Here is a 25,887-nt window from a genome sequence, read left to right as displayed (position 1 = left end):
GTGTTCAAACTCAAAAAGAAAGCTTTGAATATGATTTGATATTTGTTCAATATTTGCTGAAGGATTTTTGTAGCTGTCTTTTTACCAATTAAGAATACTCTGTTCTATTCCAAGTGTACTATGAGATTTTATCACACATTGATATTGAATTTTATTGACACTCTTTTGCATCTGTGTTAATCTTAAGATTTTTATTCTTATTTTCTATTGCTATGGAAACCCTGGTGGTGCAGCGGTTAAGAGCTACGGCTGCTAACCAAAAGGTGGGCAGTTCAAATCCACCAGGTGCTCCTTGGAAACCCTATGGGGCAGTTCTACTCTGTCTTATAGGGTCGCTATGAGTTGGAACTGACTCAATCACGGTGGGTTCTTTTTTTTTTTTTAATAGTGAACTACATTTGTTTGCAAAGGTTAAACCATCTGAGCATTCCTGGAAAAGAAATACATGTATATATATATATACACACACACATATATATACTTGTATGTATATATATATGTTTATATATATATACATACATGTGTGTATTATTCCATTTTCCCCTTTGTTAGCTTAGTAGTTAACCTCTTCTCTTCTTTTAGTGGCTAGCCTAGAAATTATAAAATGCACCCTTGACTTCTCAAGGTCTAATATCACTCTCTTCCTGGACAATGCCAGAGCCCAACAACACTTTAACCCTACTCTCCTGATTCACGTGCCATTTTCGTCATTATTTTAATTTCATATGTATTTTAAACATACAAAACATAATTATTATTCTTTTATACATCAATATACATTTACACTTACCCTTATCCTTACCATTTCCTTTCTTCTTATTTTCAATGCCTACATAAATATTATTATAAAGATTGTAATGACATGGATAATTATTCAAAAATTAAGATTGTAATGACATGAATAATTATTCAAAAATTACCACTTCCTTTTTTCTTATTTGTAATGGCTATGCAATATTATTATAAAGACTATAATCATATGGAAAATTATCTAATAAATGTTTACTCTCTGCTCGAGAGCTCTCCTATGTCTTGTGAGGGCTACTACTGCCTTGTACCACTCAAGTGGGCAGCATTCACAAAAAACGTGTGAGAATTATGCCCCTGGAGTAAATCTGCAGCTCAGTGGCCCTAACTGAAAATACCAAGATACAAAAAGTGTATTAAGTGATTACCAAACCAAACCTGTTGCCGTCAAGTCGATTCCAACTCATAGCCACCCTGTAGGACAGAGAAGAACTTCCCTGTAGGGTTTCCAAGGAGCAGCTGGTGGATTGGAACTGCGACCTTATGGTTAGCAGCCGAGTTCTTAACCATTGTGCCACCAGGGCTCCACTAAATGATTACAGTTGTGTTTAAAAAAAGATTTTTTTTCCCTATGCTTGGATTAAAAAATCCAAAGGGGAATATAACAACAAGCTAATCATGTTGCGATGAAGTGATATAGGACTAAGGGTGATTTCCTTTATACTTTTTCTTCCTTTCTAAATCTTCTTTTTTAAAGTTTTATTTCATTGTGCTTTAGGTGAGAATTTACAGCGCAAATTAGTTTCTCATTCAAAAATTTATACACAAATTGTTTCGTGACATTGATTGCAACCCCCTCAAGGTATCAGCACTCTCCCGCTTTCCACCCCAGGTTCCCCGTATCCATTCATTCAGTTTTCCTGTCCCTTCCTGCTTTCTCATCTTTGCTTTTGGGCAAGTGTTGCCCATGTGGTCTCATTTACTTGACTGAACTAAGAAGCACGTTCCTCCGGTGTGTTACTGTTTGTTTTATAGGCCTGTCTAATCTTTGGCTGAAAGGTGGACTTTAGGAGTGGCTTCAGTTCTGAGTTAGCAGGGTGTCTGGGAGCTATAGCCTCGGGGGTTCCTCCAGTCTCTGTCAGACCAGGAAGTCTGGCCTTTCTTGTGAATTTGAGCTTTCTTCTATATTTTTCTCCCACTCTGTCTGGGGCCCTCTTTGGATCCCTTTTGGAGTGGTTGGTGGTGGTGGCTGGGCACCATCTAGTTCTTCTGGGCTCAGGCTGGTGAATGCTGTTGCTCATGTGGTCCATTAGTCCTTCTAAATTTCCTTGATTAAATGTTAGAAGCATAAGTTATTTTTCTTCCCCCCGCCCCCCTTGCCTTTAGGCAGCAAGTGCTCCCAGCAGGAAGACAGCAGGAGTTCCATTTGTTGATAAATGTCTCTTAATAAACTGTTTTCACATTCTCCTCATCTATTTCGTTGTGGCCAGAAATTCTTCCTTAAATTAGAATTTTCTCTAAAATATAGTATCTAAGAATCATTTGGGGTTGCGAAATTCATAAACTTGAACCACCAACTACTGCTTGAATTATCTTCTACAGTATTACTCACAAAGTGTTGGTTAGCTCACTTTTACTAAAACTGAGGACACCCAACATCAGCATCACTTGAGACCTTATTAGAAATGCAGAATCTCAGACCCCATCCCAGATCTTCCGACACAGAACCTACCTTTAACAAGATCCCGAAGTAATTCATATACACATTAAAGTGTGAGAAGCCCACACCTAAACACTCCCAGTCATGGGGAGCTCGCTGCTTCCAAGGCAGTTCATCCCACATTCGAGCATCTTTTACTATGAGAAAGATCTTCATTACATTCAACCAAAATATTTCCCTAAAATTCCAATCTTGGTTTAAACCGGAAGCGTTCGCAGAACAAATCTAATTCCCCTTCTACATGACAATTGTCAAATAGGTGAAGAGAAACACCATGTCCTATCTCGAGTTTTTTTTTCTCCGGTAAATTTTTCCAGTTCCTTAAACAAAATGCCAAGTTCTCTCTCCTATTAAAACATGTATGCTGCTGTTTCAGGTCTTGCTCTATAACCAGAGAAAGTAGAGATAAGCATTATCTTATATCAGTGTCCCCAAAGAATGTTGAAATGATAACCGTCTGGCATAAGATATGTCATCTCCATCTTACAGGGGTGTGGTCTCAATTTACCCCAACACTGACCTTATTCTGGTATTGTGGATTCGAACTCATTCAAAATCACATCAACAAATATCAACTGAAGTTTTTACGTGTCCAGCATTTTATTGTGGAGAATGCAAAGAAATACAGGCTATTTCTCAAGGAATTTACAGTCTGTTTGGAGAAACAACATGTAAATATACCTGATGTTTTAAATACAGTGTATAATTAAGTGCCCTAATGTGCAAATTAGACTTTAAATATCCAGGAATAGATCATTATAAGTTGGAGTAATGAAAGAAGAACAGTATGATGGAATCAGCAACCACCTTCCATCAAGTCATTTCTGACTCATGGCGACCCCATGTGTTTCAGAGTGGAACCACATTCCACAGGCTTTTCATGGCTCTGACCTGTGGGAAGCAGATCTCCAGGCCTTTCTTCCAAGGTGCCTCTCAGTGGATTCAAACCAGCAACCTTTTCTTTAGTAGCCAAATGCTTAACAATTTGTGCCACCCAGGGACTCTCGTATGATGGGACAAAACCCATTACCATCGAGTCAATTCCAACTCATACCAACCCTATAGGACAGAGTAGAACTGCCCATAGCGCTTCCAAGGAGCGGCTGGTGGATTCGAGCTACCAGCCTTTTGGTTAGCAGACCAGCATTTAACTACTGCACCACCAGGGCTCCAATAAGATGATGAGATAGTGCACGCAATTTAAGGTAGAAGAACTTGGTGGGGCTCTTGGCTTTGATACACATTAGGACGGCTCTTAACCTTTTTGAGCTTTAGCTTCTTCATCTGTAAAATGTCAGTAACAGTAGTACTTGACATATAAAATGGTTGTGAGGCAAATACAAAACCATGTGTGGAGAACTTTGTTTAAATATTAACAGACACGTATGTGTTGTTATTATTAAGTTCAATATTCGGGCAGGAAAGAGATGCAATAAGAAAGAATGTTAGAGTGAGAACTAGCAGGAACAACAGGGCAGAGATGGAAGGAGCTCTGAGTGAGGCTGGGGACAGAAGTGAGACAGACTAAATACTATTACGATCCCATCCTCTTCAGCTGCTCTTATAAGACCCACACTAATTTCCATTCACTAGGAGGAAGACCTTTAAAAGAGCTAGGAAGCGCTGACAATGAACAAGTCTGCCTCCGGAGGTTGTGAGCTCCCAGATATCACTGGGAGAGTCCAAATAAAGCATGGAAAATTGTGTTTCAGGGATGTTGGGGGAGAATCCCCACCTGGGAAGGACGTTGGACCAAATGACTCAAAGGCCCTAACTCAAATCTGCTTGAATCTGTGGTTCTCCCTGGAGAGAGCTGGTTGGGGAATAGCTCTCTGCTCAGCTGATCCCATGTTCTCTTTGCTTGTTGTGTAGACTGTTCAGAAGAAGCCTGACTTCCCACCAGCTGAGGACCCCTGCACCACCATTTACGTTGCTGCCACAAAGCCTGTCCCAGAGCCTGTCCAGGTGAGGAATCTCTCAGGGTCTCCCCTCTGTAGAGAAGGAATGGGCAGAGGAGGGGAAAGGGAGGCACCTTTATAGGGCTGACTACAACAAATTGAGGAATCCTGGTATGGGAACATAGGCCACAGCAAGCAGGCAGCAAGGGGCATCTGTGGCGTTGGTTGTAGTGCTTCCACTCAGATCTGATCAGAGATTATGGCTCACTGCATACTCACTGCATTTTTTATGCAAATAATGCATACCTTCTGGGTTTATTTGCCAACTAGGCCCTCCCACTAGGTACTTTTGTAAGCATGCTATGCTAATTTTTTTTTTTTACAGCAACATGTAAAAAAATTGGCATAGTGACGTGCAAGAAAATAACTCATGCGGCAGGGCGTGGGAGGGCACAGCTGGCAAACAAACATAGAAGGCGCATGTTATTTGCATAAAATGTGGTTCTTGCTAGTGTTTCTGAGTTGTCCAAGGACCATATCAGGATCAACTGTTGTAGCTGTTAAAAATAAAGATTCCTGGAACCTCCCACCCAGGATTCTGTTAAATCAGAATGTCTAGGGATAGTCCCTGGGTGGTGCAAACAGTTAAGTGCTTGACTACTAACTGAAAGGTTGGTGGGTCAAACCAACCTAGAATCACCTCAGAAGAAAGGCCTGGCAATCTCCTCCGAAAGGTCAGAGTCCTGAAAATCCTATGGAACAGTTCTACTCTGGACACCTGGGTGCACCAAAAGTCAGAATCCACTCAACAGCGACTGGTTTGCTTTTTGATTTAGGGATATTACCTAGGAACCAACACACACACAAAAAAAACAACCCAGGTGATGCTGAAGCACACCTAAGTTTGAGAATCACAACATGAGCCCTGCGGTTCTCAGCTCTAGCTGCATAACAGAATCACTAGGGAGCTCTGTGAAAACGCTCATGCCAAGGCCCCATCCAGCCCTATTTAAACAGAATACTTTGTGGTGGAGCTCTGCATGGGTATTAAGCCTAAAAGAGAATATGTCATGCAACCCAGAATGAGACTTACCTATTCTAGGTCATAGCAAAACCGGCACATACTAAATTACTTCTTACAGGAATCTTTCTTTTTTATGAAATAGACGGAAATAAATTCTGGGCTAAAATCCCACCTCTTGGCTTTAATACTTCTTACACGTACATGTTAGGATGGTTCTTTTTTTTTTTTTAATACCAAAATGCAAACCAAAGCCGTTGCCATTGAGTCGATTCTGACTCATAGTGACCCTATAGGTCAGAGTAGAACTGCCCCACAGAGTTTCCAAGGAGCACCTGATGGACTTGAACTGCCTACCTTTTGGTTAGCAGCTGTAGCACTTAACCACTACCCCACCAGGGTTTTCTTTCTTTCTTTTTTTAATACAGTTGGGCTGTATTAAATAAAATGTTTTAGGAAAGAATCCAGGATTAAAAGACCTCAGAAATGCCTACCAAGTACCCCCCTTCTTCAAAGCCTCTACTGTACACAGAATCCAGGTATGCCTGGGCGTGCGCTGTCTTCATCTTTTTTGAAAACTAAAAAAAAAAAAAGTTATTGTGCTTTAGGTGAAAGTTTACAGCATAAATTAGTTTCTCATTCAAAAATTTATACACGAATTGTTTTGTGACATTGGTCTCAATCCCCGCAATGTATCAGCACTCTCCCCCTTTCCCTTTACACACCGGGTTCCCTGCGTCCATTTGTCGAGTTTCCCTCTGCCTTCCTGCCTTCTTATCTTTGCTTTTGGGCAGGTGTTGCCCATTTGGTCTCATGTACTTGATTGAACTAAGAAGCACATTCCTCACTTGTGTTATTGTTTGTTTTATAGGCCTGTCTAGTCTTTGGCTGAAAGGTGGACTTTGGGAGTGACTTCGGTTTTGAGTTAGCAGGGTTTCCGTGGGCCGCAGTCCTGGGGGTTCTTCCAGTCTCTGTCAGACCAGCAAATCTGGTCTTTTTTTTGTGAATTTGAGTTTAGTTCTGCATTTTTCTCCTGCTCTGTCCAGGACCCTCCATTGTGATCCCTGTCAGAGCAGTCACTGGTGGTAGCCGGGCACCATCTAGTTCCTCCAGGCTCAGGTGGGTGGAGGCTGTGGTTCATGTGGTCCATTAGTCCTTTGTCCTGATATTTTCCTTGTGTTTTTTGTTTTCTTCATTATCCTTTGCTCCGAAGCTGGGACCAATAGATGTATCTTACATGGCCACTCAAAAGGCTTTAAGACTCCAGATGCTACTCACCAAAGTAGGACACAGAAATTTTCTTTATGAACTATATTATGCCAATTGACCTAGATGTGCCCCGAGACCATGGTCCCCAGCCCTCAGCCCCGGTTAATTTGGTCCCTCAAAGTGTTTGGGTGTGTCTAGAACGCTTCTGTGACTTTGCCTGGTCAAGTTGTACTGACTTCCTCTCCTTGTCTTCATCTTCAGGTCGATTCTCAGTACATTGCCATAATCAAAGGGAGATTAAAAATAAATCAGACTTCAAAAGCTTTAAAAAAATTTAGATTTTTAATGAAGTTTGTGTGTGGAAAGAGAACTGTATGTTATATTACATTTTATAGCAAAACCTCCTAAATTCCCCCATCCCTGTCTCTTTCTTTATCTAAATCTCCTCTCCGTCTGAGAGGTCTTTTCCCACCTCCTCTCCCCACCCACTCACCTACCTGTACCACTGCTCTCTTCTCCCTTCAGGTCTCACTACACAACTTAGTGGCTGTTGAGCTAACTCCAACTCATGGTGACTCCATGTGTGTCAGAGTAGAACTGTGCTTCATAGGGTTTTCAATGGCTGATTTTTTGAAAGTATATCTCCAGGCCTTTCTTCTGAGGTACCTCCGGATGGGCTCAAACTGCCAACCTTTTTTTTTTTTTTTTTTCAGTTAGCAGCTGAACATGTTAACCTTCTGCACCACCCAGGGCCTTCTCAGGTTTCATGAGCCCTTTCTAAAGTTCAGCAATTTAAAACTCTCTTGGCTTCTGCAAATTGGACCCCATGCCTACCAGTAAAACAAACAATTTTCCTTACAAGGGAAGAGGTCAAAAGGGAGATGGTAATGAATGTAGTTCTCAGATCACTCTGGACAAGTCCTCCCATCTTCAGGTTGCATGTGAATGCTTAGGAGGCAGCTGTAACTCTTCTTGTGATGGGACAGGCAGTCTGGGGACCTGGGTTCTGCCTCCAGCAATGTCCCAACTGTGACAGTCCCTGAGCAAGTCTCTATGCTATAGGATTTCTGAGGCCTTTTTCTTTTCCTAAGGATTGCTGTTTCCATTTGTAGCCTGTGAACCCAGTATCTGGTCCCTCCACTCACGGCCGCCTTCTGCTTCTCCACCAGGAACCAAACTCCATCACAGTCTATGCCAGTGTGACCCTTCCGGAGAGCTGACACCACAGACCCAGGGAAGGGACTTTCTGAAGGAATATGAAAGAACCAAAATAAACACGGAGCTGGGCCACAGGCCCCAAGTTCCCTGTGGCACTCTACACGTCTGTACCCTTCTCAGATCAAATCCTTGGCAATGTTTCTTCCACAACCACCTGTGAAATGGACACAGAAGTGAGGCTTCCCAAGTATGTAGCCTGCTCTGTGTGGGCACAGGCATGGAACAGAGCGACTTGCCACAGCTTTCCACCTCTGTGGTGCAGCAGATGAAATGATTAGCTTGAGTCCAGTGAGTCCAGACTTCTGTGCATCTTGCTCTTTGCTGGGACTGGAGAATAAAAGCCAAAGACAGAAAGCCAGAACATATATGACCTATCCCAGGCAGCTGCCCACCAGCCACTGAATCTGAAAAAGTTTACATTTAGCTGCTGTGGTTTGTTCTGGAAGACGATCTGATCACCGTGCAGACCTGATCCAGGCTCTGGGCCTGTTTCTCTCTCTCTGGATGGGCAACGAAGGGTGAATTCCTTATTACGTGTAAAACACTCTGAGGTTATTGTATAAAAGAAGCTAAAAGGGTCGGTATTTTATTTGCAAAACTCAAAAGGTAAGGAGTCAATAAACAGAAAGACTTTGAGGTCTCTGAGCTTTGAATAATGGAATGACAACCATCTGAGAGCCTTAAAAGTATGATTCTGTGCAAATGACATTCAGTTTTAAAGACAAGTGGCAAGTGTTTAGGGGTATGTGTTACAAAGGAACCTGGGATTCTCAGAAGAACTTATCTCAGGGAGATTTTTCATTTCCGGAAAGTGATTTTTTAAATCCTAGTTCTCTGTGTATTCCCCTGAACAACAAACCTGGAGCTTCAGGGACAAGTCTCTCTAACCTGATTCTGAGCTCACTTTCAGATCTAAGGTTCAATGATACTGAAGGCCAGGGTCTGTACCAGGTACTTTCTGTTTCCTGCATAGCTGTCCTCATGCTAATTTCATCTTGAAGTAGAAAATGAAGGTATTTTGGCTTTAAATGACTGAACTCTCAGTAACTTGGATTGCAGGTTGGAGGCAGAAAGAACCTCTTTTGGCAAAGTCCTATTTTCTTCCTATTCTCTGCTCAGCCCCGAACCAAATCCATTGCCGTCGAGTCCACCCTGACTCTCCTTAATATAAGCTTCTCTTTTTCTTGTAGGTTATCGTATACAGTTATGAAGCACTTTAAGAAATAACCAACTATTTCACAGTTGCATAGCAAGGGTCACCAATTTCCCAGCCTGGAACTCTGAGTTCCTGATTGCTTTTTGCCTTACCTCCTCTATTCTGTCCCTTCCCATTTAGGTGCTATTGCTTGGTGCGTCCCATTTCCTAGTACGAACTTCTGTACTAGGGTTCTTAGTTGCAAGCAACAGAAACTGACTCTGGAATTATTTTTATAGGAATTCTACTGAAAAGGTATTGGTTGGCTCAAAGAATTGCTAGGAAGTTCTGCAAAACTATACTTTGAAAATGGGCAAGAAAGGGGGACACTAGGATGTGGCTAGGATTATAGCTAAAAGTCACAAAGCCTGTCCAGGGATGATGATTCTGGGCCTCACAGTTTCACTGTCACTGCCCCACCCCCAGCACTAGGCACTGGACACCACTGCCTCACCGCCCCCACTGGGCTTGGAAACTCAATATTACAGTTGCTGTCACACTGTCAGCCACCAAAATGAGTTCTCCAGAGTCCCTCTTCCATCTTGCCATCTCTAGTTTCTAATTAAAAGTCTGGGACCAGTTGGCCAAACCTAGGTCATATGTTCATGCGCACCTCCAAGGGAGGCTGGGAATTGAAACTTTGGCATTTTCCACTTTCGCAGTGGTTGGTGGGCTCTGCCTCTTATGAGTTAGGAAGTTCCCCAAACATAGGACGGGAGCTTCAGATAGGGACAGCCAAAAAAATCAAAAAAATGATAAATGTCCATTATACCATCCTTTTTATAACCTTAGGCTCGTTAGCTGTCTATACTCAAGAACTGTACAGCTACTAACTGGCCTTCGTGAATCCTGGGTTATGAGCACTCACTCCTTTACGGCAGCTCCGATTGGCTCTAGCAGCTCAGTTCCCAACACCTGGGTTTTTCCTGTGGCTGAACTCTACCTGATGGAAGGGCAAAAACAAAGGGAGAAAGAAGAGGCTTTCCTCTAAAAATTCCCGAATCCCTGGGCTCAAGTCTTCACTGGAGATGGAGGCTGTGTTCCAGAGGAAGTCTTCTGGCCTGTCCATCCTCCCTTGAATGTCCGTTGATGTTATGTCCTGCACCCTGAGACCCCAGATTACAAGTGGGAAGCAGAGAGCCTCCTCAGATGCTACTCTTCCCATCCTCCAGTTTTCTCCAAATTGCGCTGTAGGGGGGGAGCTGAAACATTCCTTTTCCTCAGGCTTAAAAAGAAAATGAGTACTCTAGTGTCTAGTTTCCCTGTGTTTCTTCTCTAATGGTTCTTTTCTTTTGACCAAGCATATCTGAATTCTAGAGAACTCAGAAGGAACTGATACCCATTCTTGGTTTTAAAAGGGACAGACGTTCTAAAGTACAACTGGGTGTAGTCCCAGGCCTCTTTAGGACACTTACCCCAGTCACATGCTGGGGCGTGATTGTTAAAGGGTGCATCCACTGTCGGAGTCCCAGGCCTCTTTAGGACACTTACCCCAGTCACATGCTGGGGCGTGATTGTTAAAGGGTGCATCCACTGTCGGAGAAACCACTAAGTATAATAAATTAATTATGCTAATGAAGCTTGTGTGTCTACCTCCTAGAAATAAATAAAATACTGCCAGTTCACCAAAGAAGTTGTACCTTTGTTTTGTGTTTCTCATGGAGGTATGTGGATAAACACTGATTAGTTCCATGGCCTTGTGTCTCTGTAGCTATAGTTATGAAATAATGAAGGTGGGCTGATTGATTTGATGAGTGAACTGTGAGATTTTCCTTTTCTGAGGGAGCAGGCAAGGGCTAGCTTTGTACCCCCTTCACCAAAGGCCCGGGGCCAGCCTCCATACAAAGAGGAGAATTCTTTCTGAAGCATAGTTTATTTTTTTGTCACGGCCAGAACAAACCCATTCCCTGGATCTCCCCAATTTCCCCTCGTGAAGGACAGTTAGAGCACGGTTTCTCAGTAGCAGCGATATTGATGTTTTAGGCTGGATAGTTCTTTGTTGTGGGGGCCTGTTCTGTGCAATGTAGAATATTTGGTAGCATCCCTGGACTCTACTAGTTAGATGTCAGTAGCCTATCCCCTGCTCCAGTCCTGACAATCAAAAATGTCTCCAGACATTGTCAAATGTCCCCTGGAGTGTGAACTCATCACTGATTGGGAACCACTGATCTAGACAAAAGCTGACCTCTTGGTCAGCATATACGAGACTAGGTATACTTCTAAGTCTGTGGAGCAGTTCTACTCTGTAAACATGGGATTGCCATGAGCCAGAGTTGACTCAGTGGCAAAAGGTTTGGCTTTGGTATATGGCAAGAAGCAAATCTATCAAAAATCATGTTTTGAAAGTGTCCACTTGGTCACTTAAGCATGGCCCAACTCATGCCAGAACGCCCAAGGATACCTCCACCTGAGAATCACTTGGGTGGCTTTTTAAAAATACCGATGTCTAATCCCTACCTGAAACCCAGATGAAATCTGAGTTGAGATCTATAGAACCACCATCCTAGAAACTCCATAGTCATACCTGAAAGAATTTTGTGAAGAGTTCCGCTCAACAGCCACAAGAGGGTGATGTAGCAATAAATTTCTCCTCACTACAGCCTCCGCACCACGTCTTTTGTACCTAAAGAATGTGGCCTTAGTCACAGACTCCCTGAGACCTTAACTGGTTTCTAATCAACTCAAAACACAGGCTGGAGGCCCAATGTGGATTGATGAGGGACTCTAATCAAAGTCACTGCATTGTTTATTTCACATAAGACTCCTAGTTCTACTCAGTGATTTACCCATTCGCCAAATAGTTATTATGTTTTACTATGTGTTCTGGGTTTACTATGTGTTAGAGCTCATAATCCAGTGGAAGATATAAAGGACACAGTTAGAATATTGTGAAAGGTGATTGCATGATTTACTGTCCAATCTAGGACCCATTTGAAAATAAAAACCAAACTCATTGCCAACAAGTCGATTCCAATTCATAGCAACCCTGCAGCGCAGAGTAGAACTGCCCCATAGGGTTTCCAAGGAGGGAATGGTGGATTCGAACTACAGACCTTTTGGTTAGCAGTTGTAGCTCTTTAACCTCTGCACCGCCAGGGGATGCAACTGATAATTACATCAGGTCAACTGGTGGGCAAATCAGAATGTGTAGTCACCTTAACGACAGACAAAGTAAGGGGTCTTCAGACGACACATAGGAGGTGCACCCAACTCAGACTTCAGGAGTGAAGAGAGGCGAGAAGTTTACAACTGAGGAAGTGAAGTGGAAAATATCCAGGAGTTAGACAAAGATGGACACTGCAACTCAGAATCAAAAATGTGTTGTTAGATGCCGTCCAGTTAGTTCCTACTCATAGATTTTAACATCATTGCTTTTTAACACTTTTTTTTTGAAGTTATACTTTAGATGAAGGTTTACAGAACAAACTAGTTTCTCATTAAAGAGTTAGTACATGTACTGTTTTATGACATTGGTTACCAACCCCGCGACATGTCAAAACTCTTCCTTCTCGACCCTGAGTTCCCTGTTACCAGCTTTCCTGTCCCCTTCTGACTTCTAGTCCTTGCCCCTGGGCTGGTTTTCCCCTTTAGCCTCGTTTTGTTTTATGGGCCTGTCTAATCTTTGAGTGAAGGATGGACCTCGGGAATGACTTCATTACTGAACTAAAAGCATGTCCGGGGGCCGTACTCTCTGGGTTTCTCCAGTCTCTGCCAGGCCAGTAAGTCTGGTCTGTTTTTGTGAGTTAGAACTTTGTTCTACATTTTTCTCCAGCTCTGTCTGGAACCCTCTATTGTGATCCCTGTTAGAGCAGTCCGTGGTGGTAGCCAGGCACCATCTAGTTGTACTGGATTCAGTCTGGTGGAGGCCATGGTAGATGTGGCCCATCAGTCCTTTGAACTAATCTTTCCCTTGTATGTTTAGTTTTCTTCATTCTTTCTTGCTCCCGAAGGGGTGAGACCAGTGGAATATCTTAGATGGCTGCTCACAGGCTTTTAAGACCCCAGACGCTACTCGCCAAAGTAGAACGTAGAACATTTTCTTTATAAGCTATGTTATGCCAGTTGAGCTAGGTGTTCCCAACATCATGGTCCCCAAAGCCCTCAGCCTAGCAATTCTGTCTCTCAGGGAGTCTGGATGTGTCTATGGAGCTTCCATGACCTTGCCTTGTACAAGTTGTGCTGTTTTCTCCAGTATTATGTAAAGTCTTGACCTTCACGAAAGTTAGCACTTGCCTGCTGTCTATTTAGTGTCTTTCCATCTCCACCCCTCCCCTCCCTCATAACCATCAAAGATTGTTTCTTTTTGTGTGTAAACATTTTCATGAGTTTTTACAATAGTGGTCTCATACAATATTAGTCCTTTTGTGATTGACTTTTATCACCCAGCATGGTGCTATTCAGGTTCACCCGTGTTATGAGATGCTTCACAGATTCATCGTTGTTCTTCATCATTGCGTAATACTCCATCGCGTGTATGTACCACAGTTCGTTTATCCATCCGTCTGTTGACGGGCATCTAGGCTGTTTCCATCTTTTTTGCTATTGTGAACAATGCCGCAATGGACATGAGTGTGCATATGCATATTGGTGTGACAACTCTTATCTCTCTAGGACATATTCCTAGGAGTGGAATTGCTGAATTATATGGTATTTCTATTTCTAGCTTTCTAAAGGGAGCACCATATTGTTATCTAAAAAGGTCATATCATTTTGCATTCCCACCAGCAGTGCATAAGAGTTCCAATCTCCCTGCAGCCTCTCCAACATTTGGTATTTCCTATTTTTTTGATTCATGCCAGGAATGCCAGGGTGAGGTGGTTATCTCATTGTGGTTTTGATTTGCATTTCTCTAATGGCTAGTGATCAAGAGCATTTCCTCATGTGTCTGTTGGCCGCTTTAAAGTCTTCTTTAATGAAGTGTCTGTTCATTTCCTTTGCCCGTTTTTTAATTGGATTATGTGTCTTTTTGTTGTACAGGTGTTGGATTTTAGATTTGATCTTTGACTGATTTGTAAGAGCCAATCATTTTTTCCCAGACTGTAGGTTCTCTTTTTACTCTTTTGGTGAAGTCTCTTGGTGAGCATAAGTGTTTAATTTTTAGAAGATCCCAGTTATCTAGTTTACCTTCTGGAGTTTGTGCGTTGTTGGTTATGGTTTGTATCCTGTTAATGCCGTGTATTATGGCCTCTAGCATTGATTCTATTTTTTCTTCTATGAACTTTATAGTTTTGGGCTTTATATTTAGGTCTTTGATCCATTTTGAATTAGTATTTGTGTATGGTGTGAGGTATGGGTCCTGTTTCATTTTTTTGCAGATGGACATCCAGTTTTGCCAGCACCATTTGTTAAAAAGACTGTCTTTTCCTCATTTGATAGACTTTGCACATTTGTTGAAGATCAGGTGACCGTAGGTAGATGGATTTACATCTGGGTTCTCAATTCTGTTCCATTGGTCGATGTATCTGTCATTGTACCAGTACCAGGTTGTTTTGACTATTGTAGCTAGATAGTAGGTTCTGAGATCAAGTAGTGTGAGTCCTCCTGCTTTACTCTTCTTCTTCAATAGTGCTTTACTTATCTGGGGCTTCTTCCCTTTCCATATAAAGTTAATGATCAGTTTTCCCATCTCTTTAAAGAATGTTGTTGTTGTTTTGACTGGGATTGCATTTTAATAGTAAACCACTTTTTGTAGAATTGTCATTTTCACAGTGTTGAGTCTGCCTATCCATGAGCATGGTATGTTTTCTCATTTATGTAGATCTCTTTTGGTTTCTTGCAGTAGTGTTTTGTAGTTTCCTTTGTATAGATGTTTACATCTCTGGTTATATTTATTCCTATTTTATTTTTTTAGGGGCTATTAAAAATGTTATTGTTCTCCTGATTTCCTCTTCATCATTCTCTTTATTGGTGTATAGGAATCCAACTGATTTTTGTATGTTGATCTTGTATCCTGCTACTCTGCTGAATCTTTCTATTAGTTTCAGTAGTTATGTTGTGGAGTTTTGGGGGGGTTTCTATGTATAGTATCACATTGTCCACAAATAGGGACAGTTTAACTTCTTCATACCAATTTGGATGCCCTTTATTTCTTTTTCTTGCCTTATTGCTCTAGCTAGATCTTCCAGCACAATGTTAAACAGGAGTGGTAATATGGGCATCCTTGTCTTGTTCCTGTTCTCAGCCTCTCTCAATTAAGAATGACATTGGCTGTCGGTTTTGTATAGGTGCCTTTATTATGTTGAGAAATTTCTCTTCTATACCTATTTTATTGAGCATTTTATGAGGAATGGGTGTTGGACTTTGTCAAATGCCTTTTCTGCGTTGATTGAGGTGATCATGTGATTCTTTTCTATTTTTTATGTGGCAGATTACATTGTTTGATTTTCTGATGTTGAACCATCTGGGCATACCTGGTATGAATCCTACCTGGTTGTGGTGTACTTTTTTTTTTTTTTTTCTGATATGATGCTGAATTCTATTGGCAAGAATTTTGTTCAGAATTTTTGCATCTATATTCATGAGAGGTATTGGTTGTAAATTTCTTTTTTTGAGCTGTCTTTGCCTGGTTTTGGTATCAGGGTTATGCTGGCTTCATAGAATGAATTTGGAAGTATCGCTTCCTTTTCTCTGTTCTGAAATAGTTTGAGCAGTACTGATGTAAGTTCTTCTCTGAATGTTTGGTAGAATTCTCCAGTGAAGCCATCTGGGCCAGGGTTGTTTTTTTGGGGGGGGGGGGGGTGGGGGAAGTTTTTTTTTTTTTTAATTACCTTTTCAATCTCTTCTCTTGTTATGGGTCTGTTCAGATTTTCAACATCATTTTGTGTTAGTTTAGGTAGGTAGCACGTTTCTAGAAATACGTCCATTTCCTCTAGGGTTTCTAATTTGTTGGAGTACAGTTTTTCATAATACTCTGTTATGATCATTTTTATTTCAGTCGGGTCTGTTGTACTCTCCCCCATTTCATTTCTTATTTGGATTATTTGCCTCCTCTCCTGTTTTCTTTGGTCGGTTCGGCCAGTGTTTGTTGATTTCGTTGATCCTTTCAAAGAACCAACTTTTGGTTTTGTTGATTCTGTCTATTGTTTTGTATTCTCTATTACATGTATTTCTGCTCTGATCTTTATTATTTCCTTTCTTCTGGTGGCTGTGAGTTTTTTTTTTTTTTTTGCTGTTCTCTTTCTATCTGTTTGAGTTGTGTAGCTAATGCTTTGATTTTCTCCCTTTCTTCTTTTCTGATGTGTGCATCAATAGCTATAAATTGACCTCTGAGGATTGCCTTTGCTGTGTTCCAAAGGTTTTGGTATGGTGTGTTTTCATTCTCGTTTGATTCTAGGAATTTTTTAATTCCATTTCTGATTACCCAGTGGTTTTTAAGTAGGCGTTATTCCATTTCCACGTAATTCTTTTTTTTTTTTTTTCTTGCTCTTCCTGTTGTTAATTTCTGTCTTGATGGTGTTGTGGTCAGAGAAGATACTTTGTATCATAGCAACGTTTTGGATTTTGTTAAGGGTTTCTCTGTGGCCTAAGATGTTGTCTGTGCTGGAGAACGGCCCATGTGCATTGGAAATGAATGTATGCTTTGCAGCTGCTGTGTGAAGTGTTCCATATATGTCTATGAGGTCAAGCTGGCTGATTGTGCCCTTAGCTCTTCTGTATCTTTGTTGAGTTTCTTTCTAGATGTTCTATCCTTTACAGAGAGTGGTGTGTTGAAGTCTCCTACTATTATTGTGGAACTGTCAATTTCTCTTTTCAGTGCTGTTAGAGTTAGTTTTATGTATTTTGGAGCCCTGTTGTGCATAGATGTTTATTATGGTTATGTCTTTATGATGGATCACCCCTTTAATCATGATATAGTGCCCTTCTTTCTTTTTGGTGGATTTTGTTTTAACATCTATTTCATCTAAGATTAGTATTGCCACTCCTGCTCTTTTTTGGTAGCTGTTTCCTTGATGAATTTTTTCTATACTTTCACTTTTAATAAATTTACATCTTGGTTTCTAAGGTGTGTCTCTTGTAGACAGCATATTGATGGATTTGTTTTTTATCCATTCTGTCACTCTGTGTCTCTTTATGGGTGCATTTAGGCCATTTACATTCAGCGTAATTATTGATAGGTGTGAGTTTATTGCTGTCATTTTGTAGTGCTTTTGTGTGTGTGTGTGTGTGTGTGTGTGTGTGTGTGGTGCTGACGTTTTCTTTGTTCCTCCTACCCTCCTGTGCTGAATTCCTTTTGGTTGTGGATTTTTTTCATTTCTTTTGTTTTTGTAGACTTTGTTTTTACTGAGACTTTATGTTTTTCTTCTTTATTTTGATGAGTACGTTTGTTAACTTTCTTTGTGGTTACTTTGAAATTTACCCTTATCCTCCTAGGTTTGAACTAGCCTATTATTACTTGGTATCACTTTGCCTTCCTCTCCATTAGAAAGTTCTATACCTACACCATTTATTCCCTCTTTTATTATTCTGATGTTGTTGTCATTTACAGATTAACCTCTCTGGTTCCCTGTTGTAATTCTTTTGCTCTTGGGTAGTCCTTGAAAGTTCATTTCCTGGGTTGGTATCTGGCTGGTATGATCTTGCATACTAGATTCAGGCTGTTGTCTGATATTGTTTGTTCTCAAACTGAATGACTCGCTTTAATAAATCTTGTAAGTTTGGCTTGATTTTTACATATTCCCTTAATTTCTGTTTATACGGAAATGTCCTAATTTCACCATCATATTTGAACAGGAGTTTTGCAGGATATATTATTCTTGGTTGGCAATTTTTTTTTCTTTCAAGGTTTTATATATGTCATCCCATTGCCTTCTTGCCTGCATGGTTTCTGCTGGATAATCAGAGCTTAGTCTTGTTGTTTCCCCTCTGTATATAGCTTTTCATTTTTCTTGAGCTGCTCTCAGGATTCTCTCTTTGTCTTTGGTTTTAGCAAGTGTTATTATATGCCTTGGTGATTTTCTTTTGGGGGTCTACCCTATATGGATTTCACTGAGCTACTTTGATGGTCAGCTTTTCATCTTTCATGATATTAGAGAAGTTTTCTGCCAGCAATTCTTCAATAATCTTCCCTGTGTTTTCTGTTTTCTCCCCTGTTCTGGAACTCTGATCACTCACAAATTTTTGCTTTTGATTTTATCCCACATAATTCTTGGAGTTTCTTCATTTTTCTTTGTTCTTTTCTCTGATTTTTCCTCAAATAAAGTTGTGTCCAATTGTTTGTCTTCAGTTTCACAGACCCTATCTTCCATTGTTTCACACCTGCTCCTCAGCCCTTCTGTGACACTGTCCATTTCTGAAACCTTGTTGTTTATTTTTTGGATTTCTAATTGTTGTTTTTGTATGATTTCTAGTTGTGAATTTATTTTGGCTTTTTGTTCCTGTATTATTTTCCTGAATTCTGCCCTTTTTTGTCTGTATTTTCCATGAATTTGTCTGCCTTTTCCATGAATTTGTCCATTTTTTCTTCATTTTTGTCTGCTTTTTTTGCTTTAACTCTTGGATAGCTCTGAATATTAGATATTTGAATTCCCTATCAAGTAGTTCTAGTGCCTTTTCTTCCACTGGAAAGTCATCTAGTGTTTTATTTGGAATGTCTGCTGGAACCATCCTGTCTTTTTTTTTTTTTTATGTTGTGATATTGTCTGCTGTCTTCAGGACATTCACTGTTATTTTCTTCATTTATTGATTGTAGATTTGTTTATTTCATCCTGCTTTTTTGTTTTATTTGGTTATGTCTGAGCAGGTGGACTGTGTGTTCTTTGTTGCTTGTTTGTCTGTGGGCATGATATTTTTCACCTCTTTGTCTAATGGGTAGGGCCAGTTGCTCAACTGTGGTGCAGCAGGGCAGGTCCAGCTGAAGAGGAGGGGCTGGGATGGGTTGTTTGTGGCACGTACTTGGGCTGACTGGTCAGGCCAGGAATCAGTGCAGGGCAGATTCTGGTATCCATGCCTGTGCTGCTTGGGGGTGTGATGTTCAGCACAAGGTGCAGGTAGGCAGGAAGGAGGGGGAGGTTGTGATGTTTGGAGCTAAGATTGGTGTGGGAAAGATGAGAGAGAGGAGAGAGAAACAGGAGCCAAAAACAAAGAAACAAAAAGAGTGCTAAGGGAGTTTGCCACTGGAATGGAGAGATGAGAAACTGAGAAATGGAGAAAAGAAAAAAGAAAATATATAAAAATTAGAGAAGAGAAAAGCCCCAGGGATCCCACCAGTGCAGCTGTGAAGGTCAGGGAAGTAACTCCCAGGCTGTGCAGTACAGCCTGGCTAGAAGGGGCTCCCAAGCAATGAGAAGAAAAAGAAAACACGCAAACAAACAAAACAAAACAAGAAAAAAAGGAAATGCCCCTAGGGATTCCACCTACACAGCTTTGGAGGTTGAGGTAGTGGCTTCCAAGCCAGGCAACACGGTCTGGTTAGAGGGCTCCCAAGCCTCAAAAAGAAGAAGGAAACAAACAAAATGAAAGGCCTGGGGGTTCCACCAGCATGGTGGCACGGTCTGGAGAAGCAATTCCCCAGCTGAGCGGGGTTTCACAGCCCTTCTTCAAGAAGCAAAGCTGGCATCCAGAGCCACGTGTTGGAGAGAAAGGAGTGGGTGGGGAGGTGGTGAAAGGCCAGCAGGAAATCAAAAGAAGCAGAAAAAAAGCAACAAACAAATGGCACTCCAGGAGCTGGTCATTGTGGGCTAGGCAAATCCAAGCATCACAGGGCTGGTGCCAATGCCTCTCAGCCAAAAGACTACAGCCAGCAGGAAGTGGCAGAGGTGGAGCAGTGGGGAGAAGGATGGGAGGTGGGAAAACATGTATCATTGTTTACGGAGTGCTCTGTCCCCTGCTGGGAAACCTCTGAAGCTGCTTTCCCTGTCCCCCAATCTCCAGTGTGGGTGGGGCAAATCCAAGCAGCACGGACTCTGCACTTCCCAGAGGGCCGAGGGACCACAGCCAGCTAGGAAGCGGCAGAGGCCAAGCAGCAGGGAGGAGAAGAATGGTGGGTGGGAAAGCACTGGTTACTGGTGCTCTGTCTCCTGCTGAGAGCTCTATGAAGCTGCTTTCCTGTACTTCCTGTCAACCGACCTCGGAGAGGAGTCCAATATGGCGAATCCGTGCTGCATTAGTTAAGAAGGAACCTCCACACATATCTCTCCTTGCTCTCTGTTCTCAATCAGTTTGTTATTCCATTCAGTGCTTGGCTGAGTTCTTTATCTCTTCGTTTGAAGCTTAGGGTTCCAGGATCGTCATTTGTCTCTGTTACACTCAGTTTTTTGGGTCTTTGTTGTGGAGGGATGGCATTGTGGTCCTGTTCATAGTGCCATGTTTGATTTTTAACACTTTAAAGAGGTCTTTTACAACAGATTTGCCCAATGCAATGCATATTTGATTTCTTGACTGCAGCTTCCATGGGCATTCATTGTGGATCCAAGTAAAATGAAATCCTTGACAACTTCAACCTTTTCTCCATTTACCATGATGTTATTTGTTGCCCCAGTTGTGAGGATTTTTATTTTCTTTACAGTGGTGTGTAATCCATACTGAAGGCTTTGGTCTTTGATCTTCGTCAGTGTTTCAAGTCCTTATTACTTTCAACAAGTAAGGTTTTATCATCTATATATCGCAGGTTGTTAATTAGTCATTCTCCAATCCTGGTGCTGCATTCTTCTTCACATAGCCCAGCTTCTCAGATTATTTGCTCAGCATACAGATTGAATAAGTATGGTGAGAAGATGCAACCCTAATGCATACCTTTCCTGATTTTAAGTCACAGAGTATCCCCTTGTTCTGTTCTAAAGACTGCCTCTTGGTCTATGTACAGGTTCCTCATGAGCACAATTGTTTTGGAATTCCCATTCTTTGCAATGTTATTCATAATTTATTATGATCCACACAGTCGAACGCCTTTGCACAGTCAATAGCACATAAGTAAACACGTTTCCAGTACTCTCTGCCTTCAGCCAAGATCCACCTGACATCAGCAATGAAATCCCTTGTTCCACGTCCTCTTCTGAATCCGGCTTGAATTTCTGGCAGTTCCCTGTTGATGTACTCCTGCAATCATTTTAGAATTATCTTCAGCACAATTTTACTTGTGTGTGATATTAATGATGTTGTTCAATAATTTCCACATTCTGTTGGACCACCTTTCTTTTGAATGGGCACAGGTACGAAGTTCAGTCAGTTGGCCCAGTAGCTGTCTTCCAAATTTCTTGGTATAGATATGTGAGCACTTACAGCAATAGATCTGTTTGCTGAAACATCTCAATTGGTATCCCATCAATTCCTAGAGCCTTGTTTTTTTGCCAGTGCCTTCAGTGCGGCTTGAATGTCTTCCTTCAATATCGTTTGCTCTTGATCATATGCTACCTCCTGAAATGATTGAAAGTCAGCCAATTCTTTTTGGTACAGTGACTCTATGTATTCCTTCCATCTGCTTTTGTTGCTGCCTGCATCGTTTAATATTTTCCTCATAGAATCCTTCAATATTGCAATTTTTTCTTCAGTTCTTTCAGTTTGAGAAATCCTAAGCATGTTCTTGCCTTTGGGTTTTCTAACTTCAGGTCTTTGCACATTTCGTTATAATACTTTACTTTTTCTTCATGAGCTGCCCTTTGAAATCTTCTGTTCAGCTCTTTTACTTCATTTCTTCCATTTGCTTTAGCTACTCCATGTTTAAGAGCAAGTTTCAGAGTCTCTTCTGACATCCATTTTGGTCTATACTTTCTTTCCTGCCTTTTTAATGACTTTTTCCTTTCTTCTTGTATGATGTTCTTAATGTCATCCCACAACTCGTCTGGTTTTCAGTCACTAGCATTTAACGCATCAAACCTATTCTTGAGATGGTCTCTAAATTCAGATGGGATATACTCAAGGTTGTATTTTGGCTCTTACAGACTTGTTTTAATTTTCTTTAGTTTCAGCTTGCACTTACATATGAGCAATTGATGGTCTGTTCTGTATTCAGCCCCTGGTCTTGTTCTGACTGATGATATTGAGCTTCTCCATCCTCTTTCCACAGATGTAGTTGATTTGATTCCTTTGTATTTCATCCAATGAGGTCCACATTTATAGTCAACATTTATGTTGTTGAAAAAAGATATTTGCAATGAAGAAGTTGTTGGTCTTGCAGAATTCTATCATGTGATCTCCAGCATCATTTCTATCACCAAGGCCATATTTTCTGATTACTGATTCTTTGTTTCTGACTTTCACATTCCAATCACTAGTAATTATCAATGCATCTTAATTGCATGTTTGATCAATTTCAGACTGCAGAAGTTGGCCAAAATCTTCAATTTCCTCATCTTTGGCATTAGTGGTTGGTGTGTAAATTTGAGTAATAGCATTAACTGGCCTTCCTTGCAGGCATATGGATATTATCCTATCATTGTCAGTGTTGTACTTCAGGATAGACCTTGAAGTGTTCTTTTTTAAATAATGAATGAGATGCCATTCCTCTTCAATTTGTCATTCTGGCATAGTAAACCATATGATTACCAATACAAAATGGCAAATACCGGTCCATTTCAGCTCACTAATGCCTAGGATATCGATCTTTATGCATTCCGTTTCATTTTGAACTACTTCCAATTTTCCTAGATTCATACTTTGCACATTCCACTTTCCAATTATTAGTAGATGTTTGCAGCTGTTTCTTCTTATTTCGAGTCATGCCACATCAGCAAATGAAGGTCTCAAAAGCTTGACGCCATCCGCATCATTAAGATTGACTCTACTTTGAGGACACAGCTCTTCCCCAGTCATATTTTGAATGCCTTCAACCTAAGGGGCTCATCTTCTGGCACTATATCAGACTATGTTCTGTTGCTATTCGTAGGTTTTCACTGGCCAGTTTTTTAGAAGTAGACCACTAAGTCCTTCTTCCTAGTCTGCCTTAGTCTGGAAGTTCTGCTGAAACCTGTCTACCATGGATGACCCTGCTGGTATTTGAAACACCAATCTCATAGCTTCCAACATCACAGCAACACGAAAGCCACCACAGTACAACAAACTGACAAGACATGTGGTAGATTAACATCATAGAGGTTAGGATTTATAATACATAGGATAATTACATCAGATCACAAAATGCAGGTTAATTACATCAGATCACACAATGGAAGATAATTACATGATACTGAGAACATGGCCTACGAAAGCTGGCGCATGATTTGGGGGGACACAATTCAATCCATAACACTGTCTCTTTAGGTACTCTCTGGGACACCTAAGGTGGATTGATGTAGTGTCATAATAGCAACTCTTTATTGTCAACCTTGGGAAAGAAGGAATCTCAAATATTCAGTCTTGGAAAAAGGTACTCTTAGCCTAAATAGAGTTGAAGTCAACTAGGAAAATGAGGAATCAAGAGGGCCTGTACAAAGTGGTGAAGAGGAAATGGAGAAACTAAGGGAAACAGTGGCAGACTAAAACTGAGAATATATTTTAAGAAGTATAGCCTTATACACTTAAAGAAGTGGTAGGAATTTTAGAATTCTCTTACTCTAACCCCCAACCCAATGTAGACATCCTTTTCTTGCGGAGGCTCAATGATATTCCTGGCCTTTCCCCCAACCTGTCAGTCACTCCACCTCATGTGAGTTTGGGAGCAGGAACTAAGTAAGCTCAACTCAGCCCCTTCTGAATTCCTTTCTTTCGGAGCCAACCTGTAAGCAGGATGCATATATTCTTGTCTACTCATACCTGCTCATGATGGCAGGCTGTACTCCTGTTGGGAGGTTTGAGGTTGCCCACTTGGGATGGTCTCCTCTTTCTTCCTCTCTTCCTTCTCCTCTCCCTCCTCCTCATCACTATAATGATAATAACCAACACTTAGGAATGATTTCTAAGTGTCAGGCATTGTCCTGAGTGCCAATTATATATTAACTAACTTAAAGGCAGGTTTGCCAATCAGCTTTGTCAATAATTGAGTTGATCCTTTTTTTCCATCTATATGACTCTTCTGCTTTTCTCAAAATTGATTCCAAATTCAGGAGGAGAGAAGGAGGTATCATTTGTTGATTTCTCCCTAAAACCTACCACTTTCTTTAACTACCTTGCTGAGCATCCTCCCTGCTTTCCCTGTCCTCTTTCCATAGCATTTTTGGAAAGATCCAGGTGGAAAGTTGTTGGACATTAAAATTCTTCTTCCTGAAACTTGCTCATCCTGGTTCTTCTCTTTGACTTACCTAATTCCCCTGCCACATGACAACTTTTCAAATATTTGGAAATAAGTGTCATTCCTGTGTGACCACATGACCATGGACAAGTCACTTGATTTCATGCTTTCGTAAGTTAAAGTGGGGTGATGGGAGCATAAACCAGATGATTTCTAAGGTCTTCTCTGTTAAAATTTTATTTTGCCTGTTTTTTTTCTTTAACTGTCCTTTACATGACACATGTCCCTTACATGTGTCCTGACTGTCCTCCTCTGAATACAATTCAGTTTGCCAACATCTCTTAAAATTTGCTTTTCAAGAGTGAACTCTGTGTTTCAGTTGTAAAACATGCCAATGCACAGAAGAGTAGAACTGTTATCATCCAGGATGTGATTATAAAAGCGATCCATTGCACCTCAGTCTTATATCTTCCTCAAATGTTTGGAAGAATTTTCTTCCTTAAATATTTGGAATTCAGCAGTGAAGCCTTCTGGGTCTGGGGTTGTCTTTGTGGAAAGCATGTTCAATAAGAGGTTTAATTTCTTTCATAGACATTGAACTATCCTGATCTTTCTGTTTCTTCTATTATCTTTGATAAATTTTTTTTTTTGAGGAATTTTTTTCAATCTCATCCAAATTGTCAAACTTATTTTTGTTTAATTTTGGTAAATGGTCCATGTGAGCTTGCAAACAAAGTGGTTGTTTATGTGTAGTGTCCTATATATCAGTTAAGTCAAATTGGTTAATTATGTTAAGATCTTCTGTATCTTTAATGATTTGTTTGCAACTATTGAGAAAAGATTATAAATTTATCCCATTATAATGCTGGAATTTTTCCTTTTAGTCCTGTCAAATTTTTATTTTTATATTTTGAAGCTATATTATTTGTTGCTTACCTATATAGGATGGTGGTCTCTTGGATTGACCCTTTTATTGTAGTAAAATATTCCTTCAACTATAGTAATGTTTCTCACCTTAAAGTCTACTTTAAATATAGTTACTGTGAGTGTATTTATACCAGCTTTAAAAAAAATTTTTTTTTTTTAGTTAATGTTTGTATATTATTTTTCTTTAATTTTATTTTCAATCTTTCTATGACCTTGTATTTAAAATGTGTTTCTTTTAAGTAAAATGTAGGTGGGGTTTGCTATTTATCCAATCTGATAACCTTCTGTAACATACTATTTCACAAATGTTGTTTTGACCCAGTTTTGAAGCCCTGGTTAAAGGCCAGTCAGTCACCCTTCTTGACAAGCTGTTTAGTCCACATTCCAGTCACTTTCTTAATCTGGTTCTTACATTCCAGGGCCGCTATGCACTTGCCCTAATCACCCCAGGGCCAGATATCAAACAACTAGGCGTAGCCTCTATGCTGCAGAGCCTGTGGAATTATTCAAAATACCTGTCTCCAGGAGGCCTGTGAAACAAGTAACCCCACTTACTTGCCATACATAAGCTGTCTTATATAACTCCAGCTTGCTGTTACCCTATCCCTGGGTGCAACCCCCTGTGTGGCCCCTTCTCTCATTTGAAGCTCATTTAGAGCTCATTTGAGCATCTTTGTGTTGTGCCCCACCATCCAAGGAAATTATAATCAAAATGAATATCATACAATCATAAAACGCCTTCATGTTTTACTTGGAGTGTTTAGTCTGCTTACATTTAATGTGATTACTGATATGGTTGGGTTTATATCTACCATCTTATTATTTATTTCTATTTAGACCATCTGTTTTACC

The 25,887-nt window shown here is 40.7% G+C and overlaps 1 protein-coding gene across 3 annotated transcripts in view; it reads left to right on the top strand.

Annotated features, from left to right (window-relative positions):
- The window catches only part of SLAMF1 (signaling lymphocytic activation molecule family member 1), a 91,465-nt gene that overhangs the window by 45,464 nt on the left and 20,114 nt on the right, over window positions 1–25,887 (top strand). For 2 of the 3 annotated variants that reach the window (XM_049880980.1, XM_049880981.1), the window contains exons 6-7: window positions 4,340–4,432; window positions 7,765–10,629. In XM_049880980.1, coding sequence (XP_049736937.1) covers window positions 4,340–4,432; window positions 7,765–7,815 — 144 coding nt within the window. In that variant the 3' untranslated portion in view covers window positions 7,816–10,629. Of the gene's footprint in view, window positions 1–4,339; window positions 4,433–7,764; window positions 10,630–25,887 lie in introns of those variants that run through there. The other variant, XR_007516862.1, reaches the window with a different exon arrangement.

This window comes from Elephas maximus, chromosome 3 (genome assembly GCF_024166365.1).
Source record: "Elephas maximus indicus isolate mEleMax1 chromosome 3, mEleMax1 primary haplotype, whole genome shotgun sequence".
NCBI classification, from domain to species: Eukaryota; Metazoa; Chordata; class Mammalia; order Proboscidea; family Elephantidae; genus Elephas; species Elephas maximus.
This window is presented reverse-complemented; position numbering and strand designations above follow the sequence as displayed.